The sequence below is a fragment of the Octopus sinensis genome, linkage group LG1 (assembly GCF_006345805.1).
Source record: "Octopus sinensis linkage group LG1, ASM634580v1, whole genome shotgun sequence".
NCBI lineage: Eukaryota > Metazoa > Mollusca > Cephalopoda > Octopoda > Octopodidae > Octopus > Octopus sinensis.
Window position 1 is genome coordinate 75,324,299 of NC_042997.1, and position 24,609 is coordinate 75,348,907.

General features: G+C 39.4%; 1 protein-coding gene across 1 annotated transcript in view; it reads left to right on the forward strand.

Moving 5' to 3' along the window:
- Positions 1–24,609, forward strand: part of LOC115210256 — a 439,746-nt gene that overhangs the window by 13,815 nt on the left and 401,322 nt on the right. The window contains exons 3-4 of the mRNA XM_029778744.2: positions 16,771–16,898; positions 21,179–21,347. Of these exons, the coding sequence (XP_029634604.1) occupies positions 21,228–21,347 (120 nt within the window). The 5' untranslated portion in view covers positions 16,771–16,898; positions 21,179–21,227. The remainder of the gene's footprint in view (positions 1–16,770; positions 16,899–21,178; positions 21,348–24,609) is intronic.

Sequence of the window (24,609 nt, forward strand, 5' to 3'; positions counted from 1 at the left end):
TTAGTGGGGTACTTGTTGATTATTGACTCCACCATTGAACCACACAAATTGGTAATTGGGAAATATTGCATTAGTTCTAAAAACTAACAAAGCTGTATCACACTGTCCTTATTATTCTTCTATGAACAACCTCAAAATTCTTAGAAAGACTCATACTTCACATTCCCAACCTTCATATTCCATTTTACACTTGCAACATCTGATCAGCATGGTGTTTTGCCCCACCACTCAGAAACTTTACATAAAGTCAACAAAAATGATTTGGCCTTCTAGAAATAGCAACCAAATCTCCTTGAAACCACACTCCACTAACTTTGGACTTGCATGGTGTGGATGGTATTCATTTGCATGATGACTGTCTCCCCAAAAATATAACAGTGTTTCTATTTTTTGAGATATATTCATTGAATTTGGGTAAGCTTTTCTTCATGACATGTTCTGCCACTCTCACTTGAGGAACCTACCTTTGGCCTCAATGACAGCCTCCAGGCAACCTTGGAACCAGACACAGGCCTTCATCACTATCACTCATTTTAGGCTCTGGAAGGGCAAGGTAATCCTAGCCCTCAGCTTATCCTTTGCAACTAGATTTGTTAGTCTCTCATCTCACTGCACCATACTCAAAGAAGTCAAGGGGTTGCAGTTGGGTGAGTTGGGAAATCAAATATTAGGTTCTGTGTGATTGAAGAAATTCTCCATCAGTCAGACCTGAGTCTTCTAGCTGGTGTGGCATGGTGCAGAATCTTGCTGCTTACATGTAAATCTCCCTGCAGCTACCCAGTTGATCCAGGGCTTCACCACCGTACTCAGAACATGGATGTAGCTGCTGGTGTTCACCCCGAGGCTTTCCAGTAAGAAGTTGGGTGAGACAACAAGCCACCTGTTGTTCTGGGAGTTGATCTGATCTTGGCAGAAATTCTTCTTGTCAGAGAAAATCCACAGCAAGTCTGGTTCCAGCAGGTATTTCAACTTGTTGATCAGCTTCTTGATGTTCTTGAGTCACTTTTCCTGCATCACCTTGGACAGAAATTTTTCCTTCCTTATCTTGTTAATGACTTGTAGGGATACCATATTTTGTTATGCAATATTACAAAGTATATTAAGTGCTTTTATAAATCAATACTGTGTTAACAGTGCTATTGAATCACATGTTAAGGTTATCTTTATTGATTTTCCATAGAAATTATAGCCAGCACTGATTTTGTTATGACGCTTTGTATCTGAGTATGCCCAATGTAAACAACATTGAGATTGAAGATGAAAAATAGGTAATGGGTGTATATGCCATATTTCAGGAGTTTTTGCTCCTTCATCAGCACCCATCCAATCCATTAACCATCCACAAACTCATTGCTTAATTAGCTACTAAATATAGCAGTGTAACATTATTGGATATACCAATTTTACATATTAAACACATTCTCGGAAGCTAGTACAGAAATATTAACGACCTGTGGGGACACTGTATTTCATTATGCAACCATTATATACTACAAAGTATATTAAACTCTTTTAGATGTCAATACTGTGTTCTACTGTGTTAACAGTGCTATTAAATCACCTGTTAAAGTTTACCACTATAGATTTTCTTAGAAATTTACTTTAAGAGAATATAGCTTTTTGTGAAGAGTTTTCACTGATTAGGCAAATTAAAATTTCAATGTTAGAAACTTTCCAAAGGATGCCTTCTATATGAAGGACATATAAAGTGCAGGTTAAAAAACTTATTTATTTCCACAAATACTTAAAGAAAATACCATTGAAATTTCCCCAAAACATAGATGGCAACTGAATACAGCAAATAATGCATCAAAAGTAGAGTGAGATAGAAAAATAAATTGTATAGTGAGTTTGGGGTTTGAAACTATAACAGTTTAAGTTGCCTGTTCTCAGTCATTGTTTAAACCAAAGATCCAACTTGCACTACTGGATTTCATTCCATTTGATGTTTGAGGTATCAAAAATTGGCTGCTTAATCAGCTGGAAAATTATTACTGATATTAACCAAAGCTACAGTTGTATATTAATGCACATCATATGTGACAATAATTTTGCAGTCATTTGCAAGCATTTTGCTTGTGGTCATTGCCACATAAAATGTACCCTGCGCATTCTTTAAAGTGGTTGTCATTAGGAAAGGCATCCTATCATAGACACCATGTTGAAACAGATATTAGAGCTTGATGCAGTTCTCTGATTTACTAGTTGCTGTTGAACCATCCAAACCATGCCAGCATGGAAAACAAACAGTAAGTGCTACTGATGATAATAATAACTGTAATAATATATCTAGGTATTCTTGATATATGTAAAATATGTGAACAAAATGCACAAATAACATGGGAGAACCAACTCAGTTAAAAACAGTACAAGAGACCTAATTGCTCTCTTTTATTTCTTTTAGTTTGGAATTTCTGTGATGCACAAATGTTTTTACATTTTGAATTATGCTGGATCCATTTCAAACAAGTTCCAAATCCAAGCCATTGATTAAAAATATATATTTTTGTGAAATATTGGAATTTAGGTTGTCAAGAAAGTTCTTGTGGTTTTTAACCTTTTAATTCAAATGCACATATCTCAGCTTTATTGATTGAAATAAACACCATCAGAATCAACACATGTTTGCAACGCAAAACAGGTTTATTTATGCCACTAGTGTAAAAATCCTGCATTCTGGTGGCAATGAAGTCGTTGAAGGCATGTTTGGCATCCTCTTGGTATTTGAAGCATTTCTCAAGCAGGAAGTTGTTGAGATGCTTGAAAAAGTGGTAGTTGGTAGGTCTGGTGAGTACGGTGGATGAGGCAGAGTTTCGTAGGCCAATTCGTTCAACTTCCGCAGTGTCAGTTGTGCGACGTGTGGCTGAGTGTTGTCGTGGAGAAGAATCGGTTCTTTTCTATTGACCAATGCTGGCTGCTGTTGTCGGAGTTTCTTATGCATTTCATCCATTTGCTGACAGTACTTCTCCACCGTAATGGTTTCGCCTGGATCCAAAAAGCTGTGATGGCATCCGTCACAGACCACCAAACAATCACCATGACCTTCTTTTGGTGCAACCTTGGCTTCGGGAAGTGCTGTGGAGCTTCATCGGCATCCAACCACTGAGCTGAGTATCGCTGGTTGTCGTAAAGAATCCACTTTCCATCGCAAGTCACAATCCGGTCGAGAAATAGGTTGTTCTTGTTGCGTAAAAGGGAAGACAACACTTCAAAACAGCGTGTTTTTTTGGTTGTCGTTCAATTCGTATGGCACCCATTTCTCAAGTATTTTTGTTTTTCCAATCTCTTTCAAGTGGTTGGAAATTGTCATATATGTTACATGTACGAATTCAATGGCTGTTGAAACGAAAGTTGTAGATCTTTTAGCTTGGGGTACCAATTTGTAAGGATAACTGGTGGTAAGAGACACCCAAAGCAGCCACAATGAAAGAAGGACTCACAACTGGAACAGAGGAATCCTTTCCATAGACGGCCAGTGAGGTAGTATCATCAATATATGAATAAGACGAATAAGTTCAACACATGGGATCTCGTACGGTCGAAGCTGTACGCAGAAAAATTTCCAAACATTTACTTCTACACGGTCCTTGATATAAATTTCTTCACTATTTGCTTCAGAAAGTCCAGAGAGTAGCTTAGCACGGTTGTGTGTGCGGCTGTTATGTTTGTTTTTAAGAAGACTTCTTGCGATGCTGCGATTTTATGAGAGACAACATTTCACGACTTAACAACCGGCAGCCATATCTCATACATTAAATTCGTACGCTGTTTCACGACGTTCAACTTCAGGATTGCTTCTATATTATCATTCATCAGAAGTGAAAAGCTAAGAAAAAATTTTTCTATGTTAAAGTTTTTCATTTTGTCAATGACTTCTAGAGCCTATAACTAAAGGCTTTCTTGCGGCTGAGACCTTTGTGGTTTTTCACACAAAAAACTTCACGGCTATTTCATCCTAACAACTTTTTGAACAGTTTCCTTCATGTTTTACGAGACGTCAGTTCATTCTTACACAGTGTCGTCTACTTGCTGAAAATAGCATTAAAATGCACGATTACATTTCCAAATGTATCAATAATTGATCTTTCTCAAAAGTAAGCCTGCTAGTTTTTCATTTTGCTCCTTACTCACCTCACTCTCCCTCTCTGCTTGTCGAACAACTTAATGTTTTTGTTGTTGCTTATTTCTCTCTCTCTCCCACACACACTTCTGACAATTAGAATGGGTATTCTTGTAGGTTAATTTCTCTTTGTCTTTATCTGTCAGGTCACTTGAGTGTTACTGGTACCATGTAGTCCAGTACAACCTGTTATATGGTCGGGTCATCGGCGACTAAACTGGCAACCCCACCAGGTTTGCTTGGTGAGGCGGGTGTTTGTTGGACACCCTGCAGGACAAAAAATAAAACCTGTCAAAGGGCGGAAGAACTACAGCGTAGTCAATGGTCATCCAACGCTCTGCTGCCTTGTAGATAGACTTTTTAGTCAAAGGCTCCGGGTGGGGTCTCCTAAGCTAACCCCCTACTCCGGCCTAGGCAACCGGGTAGTATACGCCTACTGAAAACCATGGATCCTTTTCTCTCTTTCGCCATGGTTTGGATGGCATGGGCAGGAGGGCCTCGTCAGCCATGGTTGGCAACCCTCCTAGGAGAGGATAACTCTTGCCAAGAGTGATCATGCGGTCCTGAAGTTCGTCATGCACACAACTTTTTCTACACCCACGACTACTTCGCTGCCACGTAGAGTCTTCTCTGCAATTAATCTTGAAATTGTAACCGAGGCTTCCGCGCTTCTGGACTGGCGATTCCTGATGTCGTTGTCCTCTGTTGACGAACTATGGTCATCCCTCAAAGCATATGTAATCTGTTTGACTGACCAGGCAGTTCCCGTTGGGCTTCCCAAGAGGAAGAAACACAAGCCCTGGGTGACGAAGAAGGTTAAACGAGAACGTTGACTCAGAGATATTGCTTGGGCTGAATTCAAAAATCTGGATTCGACTGCAGCTTTTGAGGTGTACAAAACTCAACGAGACCGAGCCGTGAAAATTGAAAAGAAAGAACGCTTCAGTTATGAATACAAAATCGCGGCAAATGCCAGTAGCAATCCAAAAACCTTCTTTGCCCATGTCCAGCGGAATTCCCGCTTGAACAACCAGATTGCAACGTTGGTAGACTCAACAGGCGTATTGATTGAGGACCCTTATCAACAGAGTCAATTATTTGCCGAGGCTTTTTCAACTATTTTCAAACAAGATGATGGTCGTGAACCCCCTCCATTTGATAGATCGGTACCTCCAATGCTTCAATTGGTCATCACGCGGGACGAAGTCAAACGTGTTATTCAAGGCCTCGATGTCAACAAGGGTCACGGCCCTAACGGCATACACCCACGGGTTATCAAAGCGTTGGCTCCGGTTATCTGCGAGCCCTTAACACGACTATTCAATATGTCATTGGCGACGGGTGTTATACCTGCAGACTGGAGAACAGCGATACTCTGCCCAATTTTCAAGAAAGGGAGCCGCGAAGACCCGCTTAACTACCGACCGGTTTCCCTTACATCAATAATCAGCAAGATGTTCGAAACCATCCTTAAGAAAAGTATGATGCTCCACCTCCTAAACACAGCCTCTATCTCTGATTCCCAACACGGCTTCGTGCCGAAGAGATCATGCTTGACCAACTTATTAGTAATGGAAGAATTGGTGACGCGCATCCTCGATGATAGTGATGCTGTTGACATCGTTTTATTGGACTTTGCCAAAGCTTTCGACTCGGTAAGCCACCGCCTATTACTTGTCAAGCTTCAAGCATATAGTTTCCATCCGGATATTGTACGATGGGTTGGTGCCTTCTTCTCAGATCGCTCCTTCCAAGTCCAAGTTAATGGTTCACGGTCTGACGTCTCCAGTGCGAGCAGTGGCGTGCCTCAAGGTTCAGTGCTTGGGCCCTTGTTGTTCTTAGTCTTCATAAATGACTTGCCCGACGACCTCACGCAACACACCCTTCTATTTGCCGACGATATCAAACTGGTCGCTCCTCGCGGTAATATAGAGGATCTTCGTCGATGCCTCCACCAAATTTGGAAGTGGTCTAACGATTGGGACCTGTGTCTGAACGTGTCAAAGTGCTGTCATCTGCCTGTCGGCTCTACTCCTGCAACTCAACTTGATTTCGAGCCGGGTCGTCTGCTGCTGGAGAGGACCGATCAGGTAATGGACCTGGGTATCTTGGTGGATTCCTCCTTTTCGCCTTCGGCCCAGTGCGTCCATGCTGCCAACAAAGCACACGGAATTCTGTTCTTGATTCGACGGTCATTCGGAATGCTCACAGCAGCTATATTCCTACCACTCTATGTCACGCTGGTGAGACCCATATTGGAGTATGGGATTCAAGCCTCTTCTCCTTATCTCCTCAAAGACATACAGCATCTCGAAAGAGTCCAGAAGCTGGCTACCCACATGGTTTATGGTCTCAAAAATTTGTCCTACAAAGAAAGGCTGAGGACGCTCGACCTTTATTCTCTTGAAAAACGCCGCCGCCGTGGTGATCTCATTCTCGCCCACAACATCATAAGCGGAAAGTGTAACCTCTCGAAAGAGCTGTTCTTCACTCCTGCTCCAGAGCGTCGGCTACGGGGTCATTCCGAAAAGCTCTACCTGCGACGATTTCATCTCAATCGAAGGAGAGGAGCTTTCTCCGTCCGGGTTGCGGATCCGTGGAACAAGCTGCCAGACGAGATGGTGAAGATGCCGACGACCGCTTTGTTCAAAGCCTCCCTGGACCTCAAGTGGCCTGAACTCTTTACATGAACACCACCCTGTACTTAACTCCATGTCCCCCTACATGGCCTTGCTATTTGCTTTTGAGCCAAATTAACTAACTAACTAACTAACTAACTAACTCTGACTTCAAACCTATGGCCCGAGGATCTCGCTGTCACTGTCCCAGCTCGCTAGGCCATGGCAGATGAACTTCATGCTTAAAGGGTGGGGCCAGTTTGCGTGCACTGCACTTCACTTTAAAAATCTCCCTAGTGCAGGCCAAAGGACATGTCCATGTTCTGTGACCAGCCATCCTAAAAGCCCTGCAGCGATGGGCAAGGGGTGAATGCAGCAGGTGGAAGATGTCACTGGAAGCCGTAGTCTCAACCCTACATGTAGGCGGCTCAGGACTTTGGTTGCCTGGTTATCGACCCGGAGGCGACGACACCACTCAGCAACATCCTGAGTGACCAGGCAGCCCTATTTAGGGAGAGCACTGCCTGCTCAACATGGAGAGGGGCGGTAGAAAAGGTTCACCTAAACAAAGCTCGTCTCCTCTATACCCAGTTGGCTAACCATGGTCAACGGGCATCTTCAGAGCAGTCGAACAAACATGGAAACAAAACCGAAGAAAAGTAAGCAGGAGTTGAAAGTTGCCTGCTGGAATGTCAGGACCATACTTAACAAGGCTGACAGCAGCCTCCCGGAACGTCGTTCGGCTCTCATAGTCCATGAACTCTCCTGTCTCAACATTGATATAGCAGCTCTCAGCGAGGTCCGCTTCGCTGAAGAGGGCAGCCTCAAAGAACACGGCGCTGGCTACACCCTCTTCTGGTCCGGAAAACCATCATCTGAAAAGCGTGTGTCGGGTGTAGGACTCATGGTGAGGAATTCCATCACCTCCAAACTGGAAACGTTACCCACGGGCCACTCGGACCGCATCATATCCATGCGCCTACCACTAGAGAGCAAACAACATCTCACTCTCTTCAGTGTTTATGCTCCAACTCTACTGGCAGATCCCGCAGACAAAGACAGCTTCTATTCTGATCTGCGCAGACTCTTGAACAACACCCCTGCAAACGACAAGATCCTGATCCTTGGCGACTTCAACGCAAGAGTTGGGAAGGACTCTGAGGCTTGGAAAGGAGTCCTTGGAAGACACGACGTTGGTGGCCGTAATGACAATGGGCACCTCCTGCTCGAGTTCTGCACAGAGCACCAACTTGCTATTACCAACACAATGTTCCAACAGAAAGATCGTCTGAAAACAACTTGGATGCATCCCTGGTCCAAACATTGGCATCTACTTGACTATGTGCTTGTGCGCCAGCGGGACCTGAAAGACGTTCTACACACAAGAGTGATGCCCAGTGCAGAGTGCCACACTGACCATCGCCTTGTCGGCTGCAACTCAAACTGCAGTTCCAACCCAAACCCAAGAAGAAAGGTAACCCCATAAAGAAACTCAATGTCGACAGCTTGTGCCGGGAGGAAGTGAAAATCAAGTTCCAAGCAAACCTGCAGCAAAGACTAGACGAATCCTCCTGCACTGATGACACCACCCTAGACACCTTGTGGGAGAACCTGAAATCAGCCATCCTTAAGACATCTATGGAAGTTCTTGGGCACACAAAGAAAAAAAACAAGGACTGGTTCGATGAAAATGACGAGGAGATCCAGGAATTACTAGCAAGGAAGAGGGCAGCTTATCAGGCCCACCTCGCACAACCAGCCTGTCTTGTGAAGAAAACTCCCTTTCGGCACGCATGCCGCACCCTGCAGCAAAAACTGAGAGAAATGCAGAACGAGTGGTGGGACCACCTGGCACGGAGAACCCAGCTGTGCGCTGACCTTGGAGACTATAGAGGCTTCTATGAGGCTCTGAAAGCAGTGTATGACCCCACCCACCTGGTCCAGAGTCCTCTACGCAGTTCAGATGGACAGGACCTCCTCACCGATAACACCTCCATCCTCGCTCGCTGGTCTGAGCACTTCCAAAGCCTCTTCAGTGCTAACCGTACCGTACAGGATGCTGTCATCCTTCGCATTCCTCAACTTCCACTCAAAGAGGAGCTCAACAAACCACCCACCCTCGAAGAAACGATTGAAGCCATAGGACAACTCAAGAGTTGCAAAGCAGCAGGAGTTGATGGCATCCCACCAGAAATCTGGAAGAATGGAGGTCCAATGCTCCATGACAAGCTCCATGATTTTCTTGTCTGCTGCTGGGACCAGAGTAAGCTGCCACAGGATCTTCGCGATGCCATCATCATAACCTTGTACAAGAACAAGGGTGAAAAGTCTGACTGCTCCAACTACCAGGGAATCACCCTACTCTCCATCACCGGCAAAGTACTTGCCAGGATCCTGCTCAATAGGCTAGTACCAACCATCACTGAAGAAAACCTCCCCGAGAACCAGTGTGGCTTCAGAGCCAACAGAGGCACAATGGATATGGTGTTTGTCCTCCGCCAACTCCAGGAGAAGTGCCAAGAACAAAACAGCGGACTCTATGCTACTTTCATCGACCTTACAAAAGCATTTGACACAGTGAGCAGGACAGGACTATGGCTCATCCTGAAACGACTTGGCTGTCCCACCAAGTTTCTACAGATGGTGATCCAGCTGCATGAGAATCAGCGTGGTCAGATCGGACTCAATGCTGACCTGTCGGAGCCCTTCCTATTTCCAAAGGTATGAAGCAGGGTTGCGTCCTGGCACCGACTCTCTTCAGCATCTTCTTCAGCATGATGATCAAGCATGCAACTGAAGATATGGAGGATGAGGATGGGGTGTATGTTAGGTATCGTCTGGATGGCAGTCTCTTCAATCTATGGCACCTCCAAGCCCATACTAAGATCCAGGAGAGGTTGATTTGAGACCTTCTCTTCGCAGACGATGCTGTCCTTGTCGCCCACATAGAGCGAGCTCTGCAGCGCATCACGTCCTTCTTTGCAGATGCCTCACAGCTCTTTGGCCTGGAGGTCAGCCTCAAGAAGACGGAGGTGCTTCACCAACCTACACCCCAAGAAGAATACCGCCCACCCCACATCACTATCTGCGGTACTGAACTGAACTCAACACAGCAATTTTCATACCTGGGCTGCATCATCTCATCCGATGCAAGGATCGACAAGGAAATTAACAATAGACTTTCTAAGGCAAATAGCTCCTTTGGCAGATTGTACAAATGTGTTTGGCACAATGGTGGCCTGAAGAACAAAACAAAGATCAGTGTCTACAGGTCAGTGGTTCTCACCACTCTTCTCTATGGCTCAGAGACCTGGATCACTTACCGCAGTCACATCCGTCTCCTTGAGCGCTTCCACCAGCGATGTCTCCGCACCATCCTCAACATTCACTGGAGTGACTTCGTCACAAACATTGAAATCTTGGAGTGGGCCGAGATCCCCAGCATTGAAGCCACGCTACTGAAGTACCACCTCCGATGGGCAGGGCATGTCTCCAGAATGGAGAACCATCGCCTTCCAAAGATTGCCCTGTTTGGCGAACTCTCCACCGGCCACCGAGTGAGAGGAGCTCCGAGGAAGCGCTACAAAGACTGCCTCAAGAAGTCTCTAACAGCTTGTCAAATTAACCACCAATGCTGGTCAGACCTGGCTGCGGACCGTGATGTCTGGCGCCACACGATCTTCAACGCAGTCAGCAAGTTTGAGGAACAAAAAAGAGACACACTTAAAGACAAGAGATGCAGGAGGAAGGTGCAAGCCGCCTCTGACACCACACCAGATGTTACCTTCATCTGAGACCTGCCTTTCCCATATTGGAATTCTCAGTCATGAGCGTGCATGCACGCGACGTGGACAGCCTTCATGATCTTCCTTCGCAAAGCCAAGCCATAATAATAATTCAGAAGCAAGCTTTTGAATGGCTTTGTCAACATCTGATGGCCAACCACTATGTTTATCATCTTCAAGACTCTCGTCATCGCTACGTAATTTCCTGAACCACTATTGTGCTGTATGTTCATTAGTGGTTCCTGGGCCAAACGCATCGTTGATATCTCAAGCTGTTTCAGCAGCTTTTCAGCCTAGCTTGAACTGGGATAAGAAAATTGTGCAAATTTGCTTTTTGTCCATATTGTATTCAATGTTCCAGAAAAAATGGTCTAATTATTCAAAAAGGAAAAGAGTAACATGATTAGATAGAGCAAAAAACGGGCTTTAAAATGATATATAAAATCAAAGTAATTATTTTGGAAATACATCGTTTAAAACCAAAATTAAAAATTCCACAAGAACTTTTTTGACAACCTAATATTATAAGCTCCAAGAGCTAACATGTCAAGGATTTGTAAAAAAAGATATGAAGTTAATTTAAAAATAAATAAATAAATAAATGCAGTCTCTAAATGTTGATAAACTCATTACATAATTCTCAAGTAAAAAGAAAATAATCAACTACTGAGTCATATTTAGACCAAATTGATTATCAATTTCCTTGCTTTCCATCCAACATCACACAGTTTGACAGTCATATTATTATTGTTGTTATTTTGAAGTAATTTGATGTGAGATCATATGTTGAAACTGAAGTAATTACATCCTGGAAGAGCCACTTAATAACAAAGCTGTTAAATTCACTTTATTTTCTTTCTCTGGCACATTTTGATTATTTGGATCTTTTCGGTTTGAATGGCAGTTTTTTCTAGCAGTGTCATATGAAATTGTCACCCATAATTATGACCCTAGTATCGATCTATTGCATTTCAATCTGTTTTAGGGTTAGGGTTAGGGGTGGGAGAAGTGTATCTTTTTTTCTTCACAAATGTAAATAAACCCAATCTGTTTCTTAACCCTTTCGTTACTATATTTCTGACCAAAATACACCCCTTATGTGTTTCAATTAATTTCTAATGTAATCATAAATTTAGTCTGGTTTCATTAAACAACTATAACTTTTTTTATTTATCAATATATTAATCTGATTTTTGGAAGATAATTTAATGAAATATTCTCAACCAATTCTATACTATAATTTTTGTCACAAAGTGACTCTAATTGCAGGTAGATACAGGTAAATTCAACAAAATATAAAATTAAAATTTTGTTCAAACATCGCTATAGAAAATGGGTTATTAGCTAATATTCAATTGGGTATACAACAAAATTTTACGATAGAATTTGTTATTCTGGGTAACTTTCTGATACCCATAATAATATTTACGGCAAAATAGTCTTAATTTCATTTAAGGTTATGGGAAACCACAAACTATCGTTTCTTTTGCTTTGTTTACGCTTAGCGTAACGGTTCGTTTTCGCCGTAATGATTTCAAATAGGCTCATTCGAAAAAGTAAAAAGAAATAGTCTAAGGCTTTACTCCTCTGGGAAAGTCTGTGGCTTGGTCCAGTTTCTTCAGAAAAATCACCGAAAGAAACAGTTTTTAAATTTTCACTCCATTCAGATGCCAATTCGTTTTCTTTATCGCTGTCGGAGCTCTCGAATTCACTGTTTTCACTTTCGGAAAATGAAACATCAGATTCATTATCAAATACCATGTGCTTTTTTTTTTCAGTCATAGAGTTAGATTTATGAAGGTCTTCAGTAGAAAATCCTTCGAATTCTGACTCGCTGCTTGATATAATGAAATTCGTATCCATTTTTTTGTCAGAATTACAAATTTTGAAAACACAATAGGAACAAATTTCGGAAAAAAATCTCTCAAAATTCACGGAATTAAAATTACACTTCGATTATTGTACAAAACTGTAGTTGAACTGTTTACGAAGTATAATACGTGTTTTCACGAATGTACTAAAGAGATTTGCTCTGATATTCTCATTTAAATATGAATAGGTAAATTCGGGCGGCTTTGGGCGGTTTGGTCACATTAACAAAAATTTTTTTCGGGCGGCTTTGGGCGTTTTGGTAACGAAAGGGTTAAACGAAGGACATATTCATATGGCACAGAATGTTTTTTTACCTTGATTGGTTGAAATTGCAGAAATTGAAGAAAAAAAAAACAACAAATATTTTACAAACTATAGAATTTTCTCAATAAAGCCAAGAGAAAAAGATGTTTTATAAACACATTCTACCAGTATACAAAGTTTAAAAGTGTTTAGTTACGTGGAAATTATTTTAAAAAACTGCCGTTCAAACTGAAAAGATCCGTTTCTTTTACATTTCAATCACAGTCGATGTATTTTTTCTCATTATTTTCCTGCAGTTATTACTCTTGTAATAATGAAGCACCCCACTTTTATATGGCATAATATGTCGCTCCTTTATCCTTTTTTTTTGAGTGCTAGGTGCACCATGCCACCCAGTTTAGCACCATCATCTGGCTTTAGGGTACCTTAAGTGGAGTTTATCCCTTGTAAGTATTCAGACTAGGCCTCTGGCTTGGGATTTCTATTCACCACCACCCTCTATGATACCAAGAAAAAAAAGATTCAATCCTCTGGCCAATTTCCTTTCTTTTCTCAAACACGTGAGAACTTCTATCCAACCTAAATCCCACTCTCTCTGAGTTTCAAATTTCCTGGTCTAGATCTACGACCCATATCTGTTGTCTAGCATGTACTCTCTAATACTCAAATTTCACTCCAAAAGGTGGTGTTTGTACACATGTCAACTGTACACACTCTCTTACTTGGATTTCCTCAATAATGCCTTCCAGATACTCTGACCCAAAGTCTCTCTCCCTCGTTTCTTCATTTCTGTTGTTCTCTGATAACCTTACATCACCTGCAACTCTAACCATAACTCTTCCTGCATTGAGAACATATATCTCACTTCTCTCCTTTCCAAAGTCATTGTCCTCAATACTCACATCATATGACCTTCACGCTCATCCAACACCAATGCTGCCAGTGCTGAAGCCAAATCCTTTACTATTTTCAGCTCTTTACACCAACTTACTTCACCGTCTAGACTGACATGCACAGACATCCCAAATACTCTTGACTTCTTTATCACTTAAAACCTTATATCTATCAAACTGTGACTATCTCTGCACCTATTGGGTTATCTGACTCTTGCCTCATCATTGCATCTGAACACACACTCAGATACTACACAGTGACCCCACTTCTCAGACTTATAGCACTTCAGGTCAACCACTTTTGTGCCAGTTATTCCTGATAGCACGAGCTTCACTCCTGACCCATCAGAAGTAACTTATTGAGTGACTAAAACCATTGTTTTAGGCATGTCATTCCACATATTCCATTTTAGGCATGTCCTTCCAGATAAACTCCAATGTCCCAAGTCCCCCTGAGTGGTTTACAAGGACAAAATTCAAGGCCCATGGTTGAAAAATCATATCCACTTCCCAAATGTAGGTGCTGTTCTCCCAGCAGTGCAACTCCTGTGAGGCATATAGCCTATGTGCATAGGAGGCATTCATGCATCATATAGCCTTCAAGCTTTCCTGCCTCCCAAATTGAGCTGATGCTTCTGTTCCCTTGCTAATAGAATCTCCATGAACTTTGCAGAGTACTCTTTTCTGTCTTTTGTAAACAGCAATGGTTCTGTTAGCAGTACAACCACAGAGGAAACATCAATGTTCACTGCTCTCTTCAACTTCTTACTGCTTCACCTTCTTCCACCTTCTAGATATCAGCAGCTTTGTTAGCAGTACAGTCTTGAAGAAAGCATCCACATCCACTACTTGTTTTGTATCTAACTCCTCACTACTATGGCTAATCAAATCTTTCTTCTTGCACTCTACCAGGTTCCCTACCTTGCCAAGTGCAGAAATACCTCAGATTGCTTCAAAACAACAGTAATTATGTCCTATCTATTACACTCAAACATTGTGCCTTATACTCTCCAAGTTCTTAAATCTTTCGCTCTTTATGGAGATATGCTCTCACATTTGGAAACACATTTCAGTGTGTCCCATTTCAAAGAAACATCTGTTGCGTAATGGAAACCTCAGTAAAGTAATGCAAACCACCATAAACAATGATTTTCTCCAACACCTTGAATTCCTCTCTCTCCTCTGTGACCACCAGTACTGCTTCCACAGAGCCATACAATGGAGGATCTTGCTTTCAAGAAGTTAGTTCAGTGAAAACAGTACTGTTGCTTTAGGCATCAGCAAAGCCTTTGACCATGTCTGGTATGTGAATCTCAGCATACAAAACTTCCTCTGTGTGAACTTCATCCATCTCTCATTTCTTGGATCAGTATCTTCCTATCAGAATGCACAGTTGCAGCATGTATGGTCAAAGTTCTTTTAACACCATTCTCAATCAACTCTTGTATTTTCTGGGATTTGGTTTTGTCTTCACTCTCTTCCTTCTATATATCAATGACCTATTTGCTGCTACATCATACAGTGCCCACTCTCATGCAACCCAGGTACCACATGCCAAACCTGCATTGATTCTATGAATGGTGACTTGAGAATATACTCCAGTAGAGCCATGCCAATCTTGATTCATCTCTTTAGCAATAAAAAAGAAACTCAAGCTTTGTTTATATTCAGAAAATATTACTTCTTTCTCTACCCCAACCCCTGTATGCATAAGAGACACAGAAGCATTCTGCTAGAGTATACAAAGTCACTCCAAATGATGAGCTTTACTAACAGTGGGAATCTCTCTTGTTGAAAGCACATCTTTGACATAATTAAGGCTATCCCATTGACCAGCCCTTCTCTTCAGAGCCAGGACATGTCTTAGTCCTCAACTGTTAATTATACTATACAAGGATTAAGTGAATCTCACAAATGAAGTACCACAAACTTATAGGACAGTGCTGTTACTTTACACACACACATTTTGACCTATGTCCAGAGAAGAGTCATATCTTTAATGGGCAGTCTCCAGTCTCAGGTTTATAGGCATTCTCTCCTCTGTGTCTTTTGTGTCACTACTCTGTTCCTCAGAACTGGTTAGTCTCATCTCTCCTCCATTCAGGCACACCCATTCATCTCTTTGTCATTCATGTTGCATCTAAACTCCACTGACCTTACACTAACAACTATAACCAACTCTTCTTCCTTAAAACAGTAGCCCTTTGGAATCTTTTTCCTAGTTGCTAACCTGAAACAAAAGTTAATGACATCAAGTCTTGGAGGTCCTACAAAGGTCGTAAGTGCTTCTCCTTCTAGATTCAGCTAGTACAAAAAGGTTAAAAAAAAACACTTAAGGAAAAGTTTTTAGTAATGACAAAATGATAGAGAACTTTAAAAAACCAAAAGTTAAAGTCTATTGGAATTCCAAGAACATACTAAAGATAAAAAGAGAGAAAAACTACTTTGTGGGCTATATCTGGCATGACTCAACCAGAAGTTAAATAAGGTAGTTAGAAACCAACAATGACTCAAAAGTTCTGGGTTAAAAGTAGAAACAGAAGGTCTGATTTTAGCTGCAAAGTAATTACAAAAATCAGAGTGATGAAAAAAAAAATTGACATCATGTACAGCCTAGCAATTACTGAGACAATTGGCCACATTATTCCTGATTATTCAGTTCTTGCCAAGTACAGTTATATCCATAAACATGATCAAAATGGTTATATGCTGACACTTAATGAAAATGAGTAAGCAATGGTATAAACATGTGCCAAATATGGCACATTAATAACAGCTTGGCCATAATCTCTGACATGCCTTTTTAAAACTGACAAAATCAAAACAAACTATCAAGATATAATTATCAAAGACAAAAAAATCATCTGGAACTACATGAAGAGACTGTCAAAATACAAGATCTTAAAATTGAAATAAGTAGGATGTAGAGTAGGGAATTGAAAGCAGTACCAATTCTTGAAGCACAATATATTATAAAGAATATTAACAAAATTTTAAAACCATATGAGGGCACACAAATTAAAACACTCCCCAAAAGATAGCACTGCTTGACTCAGCCCATATGCAAGATACTTTTTATTCAATTGCTACTAGATACCACACTCAGCTCATAACTTACATATAAACTGCCTGATAAAATAACATGTTTTACAGAATAACCACCAAAATTATTGTCGTTGTTAATGATGATGAAGATTAATGACCACATTTTTTTTCAGCTTTCTTTAATTGTGGATGGAAAACAGTTCAACTTTGTTCCAGTTGAACCTGATAATGATAAATTAAATTACCTGATCACCCACATAGGAGTCTCTCTACAGAGTGTCTTTCCTGGTGTTCCTTTAGAGTAAGTAGCAAACACTTATATATTTTGACTTCTTTGTTTTACTCTCTCTAGAATCCAAATAAATTGGCATTCAAACAAGGATACCTATAACAAGTATTCCTTATATATCTGGGGTTGCACAATGAGCAAACACTCCACACATATTCATAAACAAATTTGAGCATGTGTGGGGAGAATACAATTTTGTATGTATCTAATTTAATGCTTTCAGCTTTCAGTGTTAGTTAATTTTCATTCTTATATAGTAGCATTGGTATATTATTTGTCAAGTCTTAAACTAATTTTATAGTTTGACTGAATTCATGAATAGTTGTCAGCTGGTTTTCTAGTTGCATATTGCTATCCTATAAATGGATTTAAGTCATCCATACAGAGATGATTCAAATCTGTTAGAATGTATTAAGAATTCAGTTCTATATTTAAGGGATGAGGAATTCTATACATTATTTACATTTAATGGATATTTGTCCTCATCTTGTTTGTTGTTAACACAACGTTTTGGCTGATATACCCTCCAGTCTTCTTCAGGTGTCTTGCGGAAATATCGAACCTGGGTTCTCATTCCTAAGGTATTTTTCATTGTTATTGTTGTTGCTGTTGCTGCTACTGTTGTTGCCACTGCTACTGTTGCTGCTGCTGCTGCTGTTGTTGTTGTTGTTCGGGTCACTGCATGGAATCCAACTCGGAATCTTGGGGTTAGTAGTCCACGCTCTTAACCACTACGCCATATGCCTGTGGGTATAATGCATAGTAGTTAAGTGCGCGGGCTACTAACCTCAAGATTCTGAGTTGGATTCCATGCAGTAACCTGAACACTAATAATAATAATAATAACATCGAAAAATACCTTAGGAATGAGAACCCACGTTCGAAATTTCTGCAAGACACCTGATGAAGGCTGGAGGGTATATCAGCCGAAACGTTGTGTTAACAACAAACAAGATGAGAACAAATATCATTGAATGTAAATATTAAGAATTATTATGTACATCATTGTTTGCATTCTCACTGTTGTATGAGCGTATGACAACAGACCCAGCTTCTTGTAACTTTTGTTTGTTCCCCAAGGTGGAGACCTCAGGCAGTCATTTCGAAGACATTGAAAACATCAAAGGAGCTGTGACAAGGGTCATGGACTTCCATGGAACTTTATGAAGTGGCTGGAGCATTACAAGTTCATCAAAGTCAGAGGATCCTATTTTGAAGGAGATTAGAGTCTTGTACTTCTTTGAAATTAATAAATGTCTCTTGAAAAAGTCTCAAAACTTTTGGAATTTAATTGGCAGACATCTGCATGCATCAGCAAATAATTTCTTTATTGATCCCTATACACAAGAATGACTATTTTTGTTTAATGAAATTTTGATTGAAGAGACACAGTCAGGTCAAAGCCCCAATGAATTGAGTGTTTTGTCAGTGGCTTCTGATCTTAACTGATTGGAAGTGTTATCATGTACATGTTTTGTCTTGGTATAAAAGATGGGCTACACCAAATATTCTGCTCAATGCCAGATTTACTTGTCAGTTGTTTGGCTATAATTAGTTGCATCTCTGATCATCTGGAGTTTCCTTCTCTTAGATCAGTGGTTCCCCCCTTGGGGAAGTAGAAAGATCTGGGTGGTGGGGGGCATTGAAGAAAAGTAGGGCAATAATGGATGGCCAAAGAATGTAAAAGAATCAAAAGAATTAATTAGGTTAAGTTTTATTTGTGAAATACAGAATTTGATGCAGAAAGTGGCCTATGTTTGTGGTGTGTGTTGGGCACTAGGGATATGCCTGGGTACCAAGTGGGTGGCAGCCTGAAAAAGTCCGGAAACCACTGTCCTAGATGGACTGCCTTCTAGGGTCACAAGCCTCATCTACCCAAAAAGTATACTTGCTTGCTAGCTCATAGCTGGGATCCTAATAGATGCCACTACTCTGGGTCAGAGTAGACCTGGGAACAATAGTAGCTAAGAAGTGGTTCCACACTCTTCAGAACCCAGGAACTCCTGTACGAAGGTCTTCTCTACTGGATGCAGTTTAAATTAAAGTCTTACCCAAGAAATACCTACCTACCTACCTACCTATGTATCAGTTTGTCTATCTGTCTAAGTAACTATCATATCTACTTTCCCTTCTGCCAATGTGTGTATTTACTTACTATCATAATACCAATAGGCATTTAAACCTAATAACAAAAGAAAAAAAAAAGAATTATAGCAGTGCTGAAGCATGGCCACAGGTTTTGATCTGGAACACATAAAAGATAAAAATGTAACATCCACAGCTATTAGTTAACAAGGTTATTTCACTTTAATTTAACTGTCTACCGATACATCTTTTAACGCATAAATTTATAAATCTTCATGACATTATTTCATTATGTTAAACAGTTCCAGTGTGCCTGCAATTTTAACCCACAAATACTGAATAATATACACTCTCTCTCTCTCTCTCTCTCTCTCTCTCTCTATTTTTTTTCACTGATTCAGCTACTCCCATTTCAGTTCTTTCTTTGTCTCCTTTACTCCCCTTCCTCCCTCCCAATATATATTTCTGCGTTCAAGTTATAACCTCCCTTGACATAAGCATAACACATGGAGGAGCTGGCAGGAATGCAGGAACAAACAGAATAATAAAATAATAATCATTATCATTAACAAGGGTACACCTCAATAAACTGCTGATTCATGGTCTTTATATCAGTGTCTATTTTGCCATTAGTCATGCAGCCTTCATTTTTTTCACCAGCTACATTACTTGTAAGATATCAGATATAGATATGAATGCAATTCAAAATTTCTGTTTTCCTTCCCCTCAGCAAAATATTTTTGTAACTCCCGTTCTTATTAAATGAATAAGTATGCTATATTAACCAATATATTGAGCCCCTGGGTAAGTAATATTATTAAGCTACTTGAGTGACAATATTTATCACTTGTATTTCACAGCTGAGTAAGCTTTATGACAGACATATCTTAAAATAAAAATAGTTGCTCTAGATTACTATCTAAATGATAGTAATCATCTCAGCTATGTTGTATAGATGTAGGACAGTAAAATGAAAAACAATTTAAGTTATTTAAAAGTAGTTTTCAGTTTTTTTTGTTTTTGTGTTTATTTGTAATATGAACAAACTGTTGTTACTTTGACATTCATAAAATTAATGGTGTTTGATTTGTTGATGTGTTTATAAAAAAATTTAAATGAGGAAACTGAGTAAACATTGCTCACAAAGACTATATGTCTATAAAGCTGGGTAATAGACTCAAAAGTTCAATTTATCTTTATGCATTAATTTTATGTTGTCTGTTTTGGTTCATTTACCATAGCACTGTCTTGGTGGCATAACCATATCATGTCTTAACTCTAGTAAACAACTAACTGACAATGAAAGCACATGTTTATGCTTTGGTTAATGGATACCCAAATTTGTTTTGTTAAGAAACTCCTGGTGCTGAAATGTGAATATTAATAGAATGTCCTTTTGGACTGCTATTCCAGATGTTTTGAAGAGTTTGCTCTGAACTATAGACCATTTGTATATTTCAAGGATATGGGTTGCGAGTGTACTGCTCAAATGTGCTCTCCTGACAACTGAAAAGTTGAGTGTGTGTTAATCTAAACCCTGCTAGCCAATAAAATTTCTAATTTTAATATTGTTACTTCTTATAGTTGTAGATTATACCTCCTTGTTATACTTGTTCCTTTGAAAATTAATTGTCTTGGCCTGAGGGGTCTCTGTCTTGTAGATGCCAGTGCCACATAAAATTGCACTTGCGCCAGTGCCACAAAATGTAATCATACCAGTGCTACATAATTGCATCCATGTTGGTGACACATAAAAAGCAACCAGCACACTCTGTAATGTGACTGGTGTTAAGAAGGGCATCCAGCCCTAGAAACCATGTCAAAACAAAGAATGGGAGCCTGGACAGCTCTCCAGTTGACCAGTTCCTGTCAAAATGTCCAACCCATGCCAGCATAAAAAATCAGTTGTTAAATGATGGCAGTGGCAGTCACTGTTGCCACCACTACTACCAGTGATGCTACTGGTGCCACTGCTGTTGACAAAATAAAACCAGCCAACTTTTGGAACAGTTGCCTGATACCCTGCAAATTCTGCCATTTACAGCTTTTAAATACCAAATTGTTTAGTAATAATGACTATTTGAAATGTAAGTATGCAATATTCACAAATGAAAGTATGAGCTACACTACATTATATAGGAATATGGCTTGTTTTCAATATAATGCATTTCATTGAGAATAATATGCTTAACTTTTATTTTGTTCAGACGCTTGATAAAAAAGATTGATGTCATTCCACCAGAACGGTTGAATCTGATGCACAACATGATCAAGGACAAAGCAAAGAAGGATCCTGGTCCATGTGGAGGGTTTTCTCATATGTATGCCTCTATGTGTGACTATCATCATCTTCCATATCGTGATGAAGTTGCTTGGGTATGTCAAATTAATCCCTTTATCTCTCTTAGGCTTAATTGTTACTATTATTATTAGAAACAGTTTTTATGCAATACAAACTAGAAGCTTTGTGATATTACAGTGTCTTTTACCATTTGAATAAGGTGTATTATAATAGCATGTTATTACATAGTCCTATATGTAATAGTTATATTTTTACGCTTGATATTGATCTTAGTTTATGTCTAAGTGCTGTAGCTCAAGCTAGAATTTCAATATTTCTACTATTTGGTTTGTCTCTTTCATAAGATTTTACTCTGACACTACCTAGAAGAACCAAAAAAAAAAAACTTAACTATTTATCCCATGACTCAAGATTGATTTCCTTCTTTTAGTAACTCATTTGTCTAATTGCAAGAAAAAATGTGTGTGTGGTGGTAAGAAAGCTTTAAAATTGTAATTCTGTCTCTCTCTTCAACATACTTCTAAAAATAAATTAAAGGTGGAGAAATATTCATATTTCAGAGAGAGTGAGAGAAATATGAAGTGTTGAACACTTTCAGAAATTCATGCTAACCAACCAGTAACTTACTAAAATATGACTTATTACTCTGGCATATTTTTCAGCAGTAGAAAACAATCTGGGTTTATTCTGCTAAATACTCAGCCTTACATTAATAGATTCATTCCTCTAAGAACTAAAGTTAGAGTTAGGTTTTGATTTCTCCTCTGAACTAATCTTTTTACATTTTCTTAAACCTCAGCTTCCCTCTAGCATAAATATTTCTGTAATAAAATTCTTTACTAGCGAAGTTCTTTTTCTTGTAAGAACATTCAAGCTAGATGCCACACCAGTTACCTCTGCTTACATTGCAAATATTGATTTTCAGATGTTTGAGTTCACTATCAACAACATCAATCTCACTTGTATGAAAGGGCCTGCAAAGGTCATAGCCACTGAGCATCTTACTTTGACATGCTTGTTGACAGAAATAACTTTTTCACACAGAACTGTATGAAATTGTTATATTTATAATTTCCTGACATAACTGATTTAGTGAGCTAAATTATTCTTTGAGGTTGTAAAGAAACCATCTAAGATAATGTCTTCAGTTGAAAAATCAGTTGCTTGAGGTTTTTACTGTTTTTACATCTTGCTGCTACTATTTTACTTTGTTGCCATTTCTTTTCTGAACACTTGTTTAAAACTCAATTTCTTGGCTCTGTGTGATTGGTTATCTGTTGCGTTCTTGTGGTATATGATATATAGTATATGGTTTGTTGCTGCAATTTTCTGTTTGGGCTCCCAGAATTATTCAGATAGGTATATGATGTGTAGTGCTAGGTCAGTCTTGATTAAACAAATCAATGACCAGTGGTATTCCAACTATAACCATCTATATTAACCTTATTTAAGACAACAAAATTTGATGAAAGTTTAGCTATTTCAAGAAGGTTAATTGACTAAAGAAACCTTTTTGATGGCTTGTTAAGTACTTGTTATATGCTGTGGGTTGATTTAATTATTATATCCTCTACCTTGCAAGTCCCTTATACAAAGTCAGTAGAGAAAATTAACTTATGTAATAATTGAGGGAGAGAGAATATCACAGTTACTATTCTGATAACAAAAATAGTAATGATGTTGGTGACTTATTTATATTTTGTTGATTTACGTTCCATGAAAGCTATTAAAATAATTGAGCCTATTTCTTTTCATATTTATCAGTATGGAACCAACTTATTTTCGCAACTTCTATATTCAATTATTCCCAGTTAATCGAACTTCCTTAATGTTTTCTTACATACTCTATTATCAGTAACATGCCAACTTGTTCATAAATATTACATGTCTTAAGTTTTGAACATTTCTTTTCATATGCCTTATATTGTTGATTCATTTTTTTAATACATTTTTCTCTTGCCTTCTGTTATGGTTAATTTTTTTAGTATTTTTTTTTTTTACTCTGTTGATACAATCTATTCTAACATGTAGAAGTGCAGGTGGATGAGATTATTAAGTATCATATTAACAAGTGAAGAATCAACAAGCTGTGTCTGTCTCCTGCATTGCACTTTGCTCTTGACCAAGGCACTAGTATATTTCTGGTCTAATTTACTAATGTAGGCTACTGGAGAACTGGGTGAATAACAAGTGTTTTGTTGAAATACGGTACTAAGCTGGGTAAAATTTTCAGAGACACACTTTACAAATCATATAACTAATTATGCTGTCTTATGGAAATGCTCTGTTTATGTATGAGTGGTGAGATACCTTCAGATTGTTTGTCACTATTACTCTGATAGTATTCCAACAATCATATACCTTCTTTCTAAAAATTGATTTTGTATTTGTCAAAAGAAATCAGTATTATTGAAACATGCTAATGTAGTATATGAAGGTGGGCTGAAAAGTTCATAGGCTGACTATGAAGGAGTGATGCTAGAGCTGTGAAATCTTGCATGCATACATTTCAGCTTCTCTTATTTATAACTGCATGGTTTCTTTTCAGATAAATTGATATTTGATTGTTCAAAAAAGACTTCAAAAGTAACTAGTAGCGACTTCTCTTGGAAATAGACAAAATTTTGCATTGTGATATTATCAAGTACCTGCAGTAGAAGGGTTTAGCCCCCAAGGACATTCTTGCTGACATGGTTGTAACACTAGAGGATGACACTCCAGCTTTATTAACAGTGCAAAAGTGGAAAGCTGAAATTAGGAGGGGAAGGGAGAGTGTTGAACATGATCCAAAGTCTGGATGTCCTACAACTGCCACTATGCGGGGAAAATATTGATCATGTGGTGACACTCAATTGCCTATCACCACATGGTGATGGGTGACAGGCAATTGGTGTTGTGAGAGTAAAGAATATTCTGCACAATAACTTTGCATGATGAAGATTTCTGCTTGCTGGGTGCCATATCTTCTGACACTGGCTCAAAAGAAGTGCACCAGGCTGCTGATCCCATCACAAAAAATCTGGTATTGTTTGAAGCAGATCCAGTTGGTTTCCTTGAACATTTCCTGACCCAGGAAAGGTGCTGGGTTCATTATTTTGAGCCAGATACAAAGAGACAACCCATGCAGTGGAAACACCCCTCCTCACCTGCTCCAACGAAGGCGAAAGTTGTTTCATCTGCTGAGAAGGTGATGGCCTGAGTTTTTTGAGATGCAGAAGCCATTGTGTTTATTGCCTATCTTTAAAAGGACCACACCGTCATTGGAGAGTACTATGCCAACTCACTGAGGTAATTACAAAAGACTATCAAGACCAAATGCCCATGAAAACTGATGAA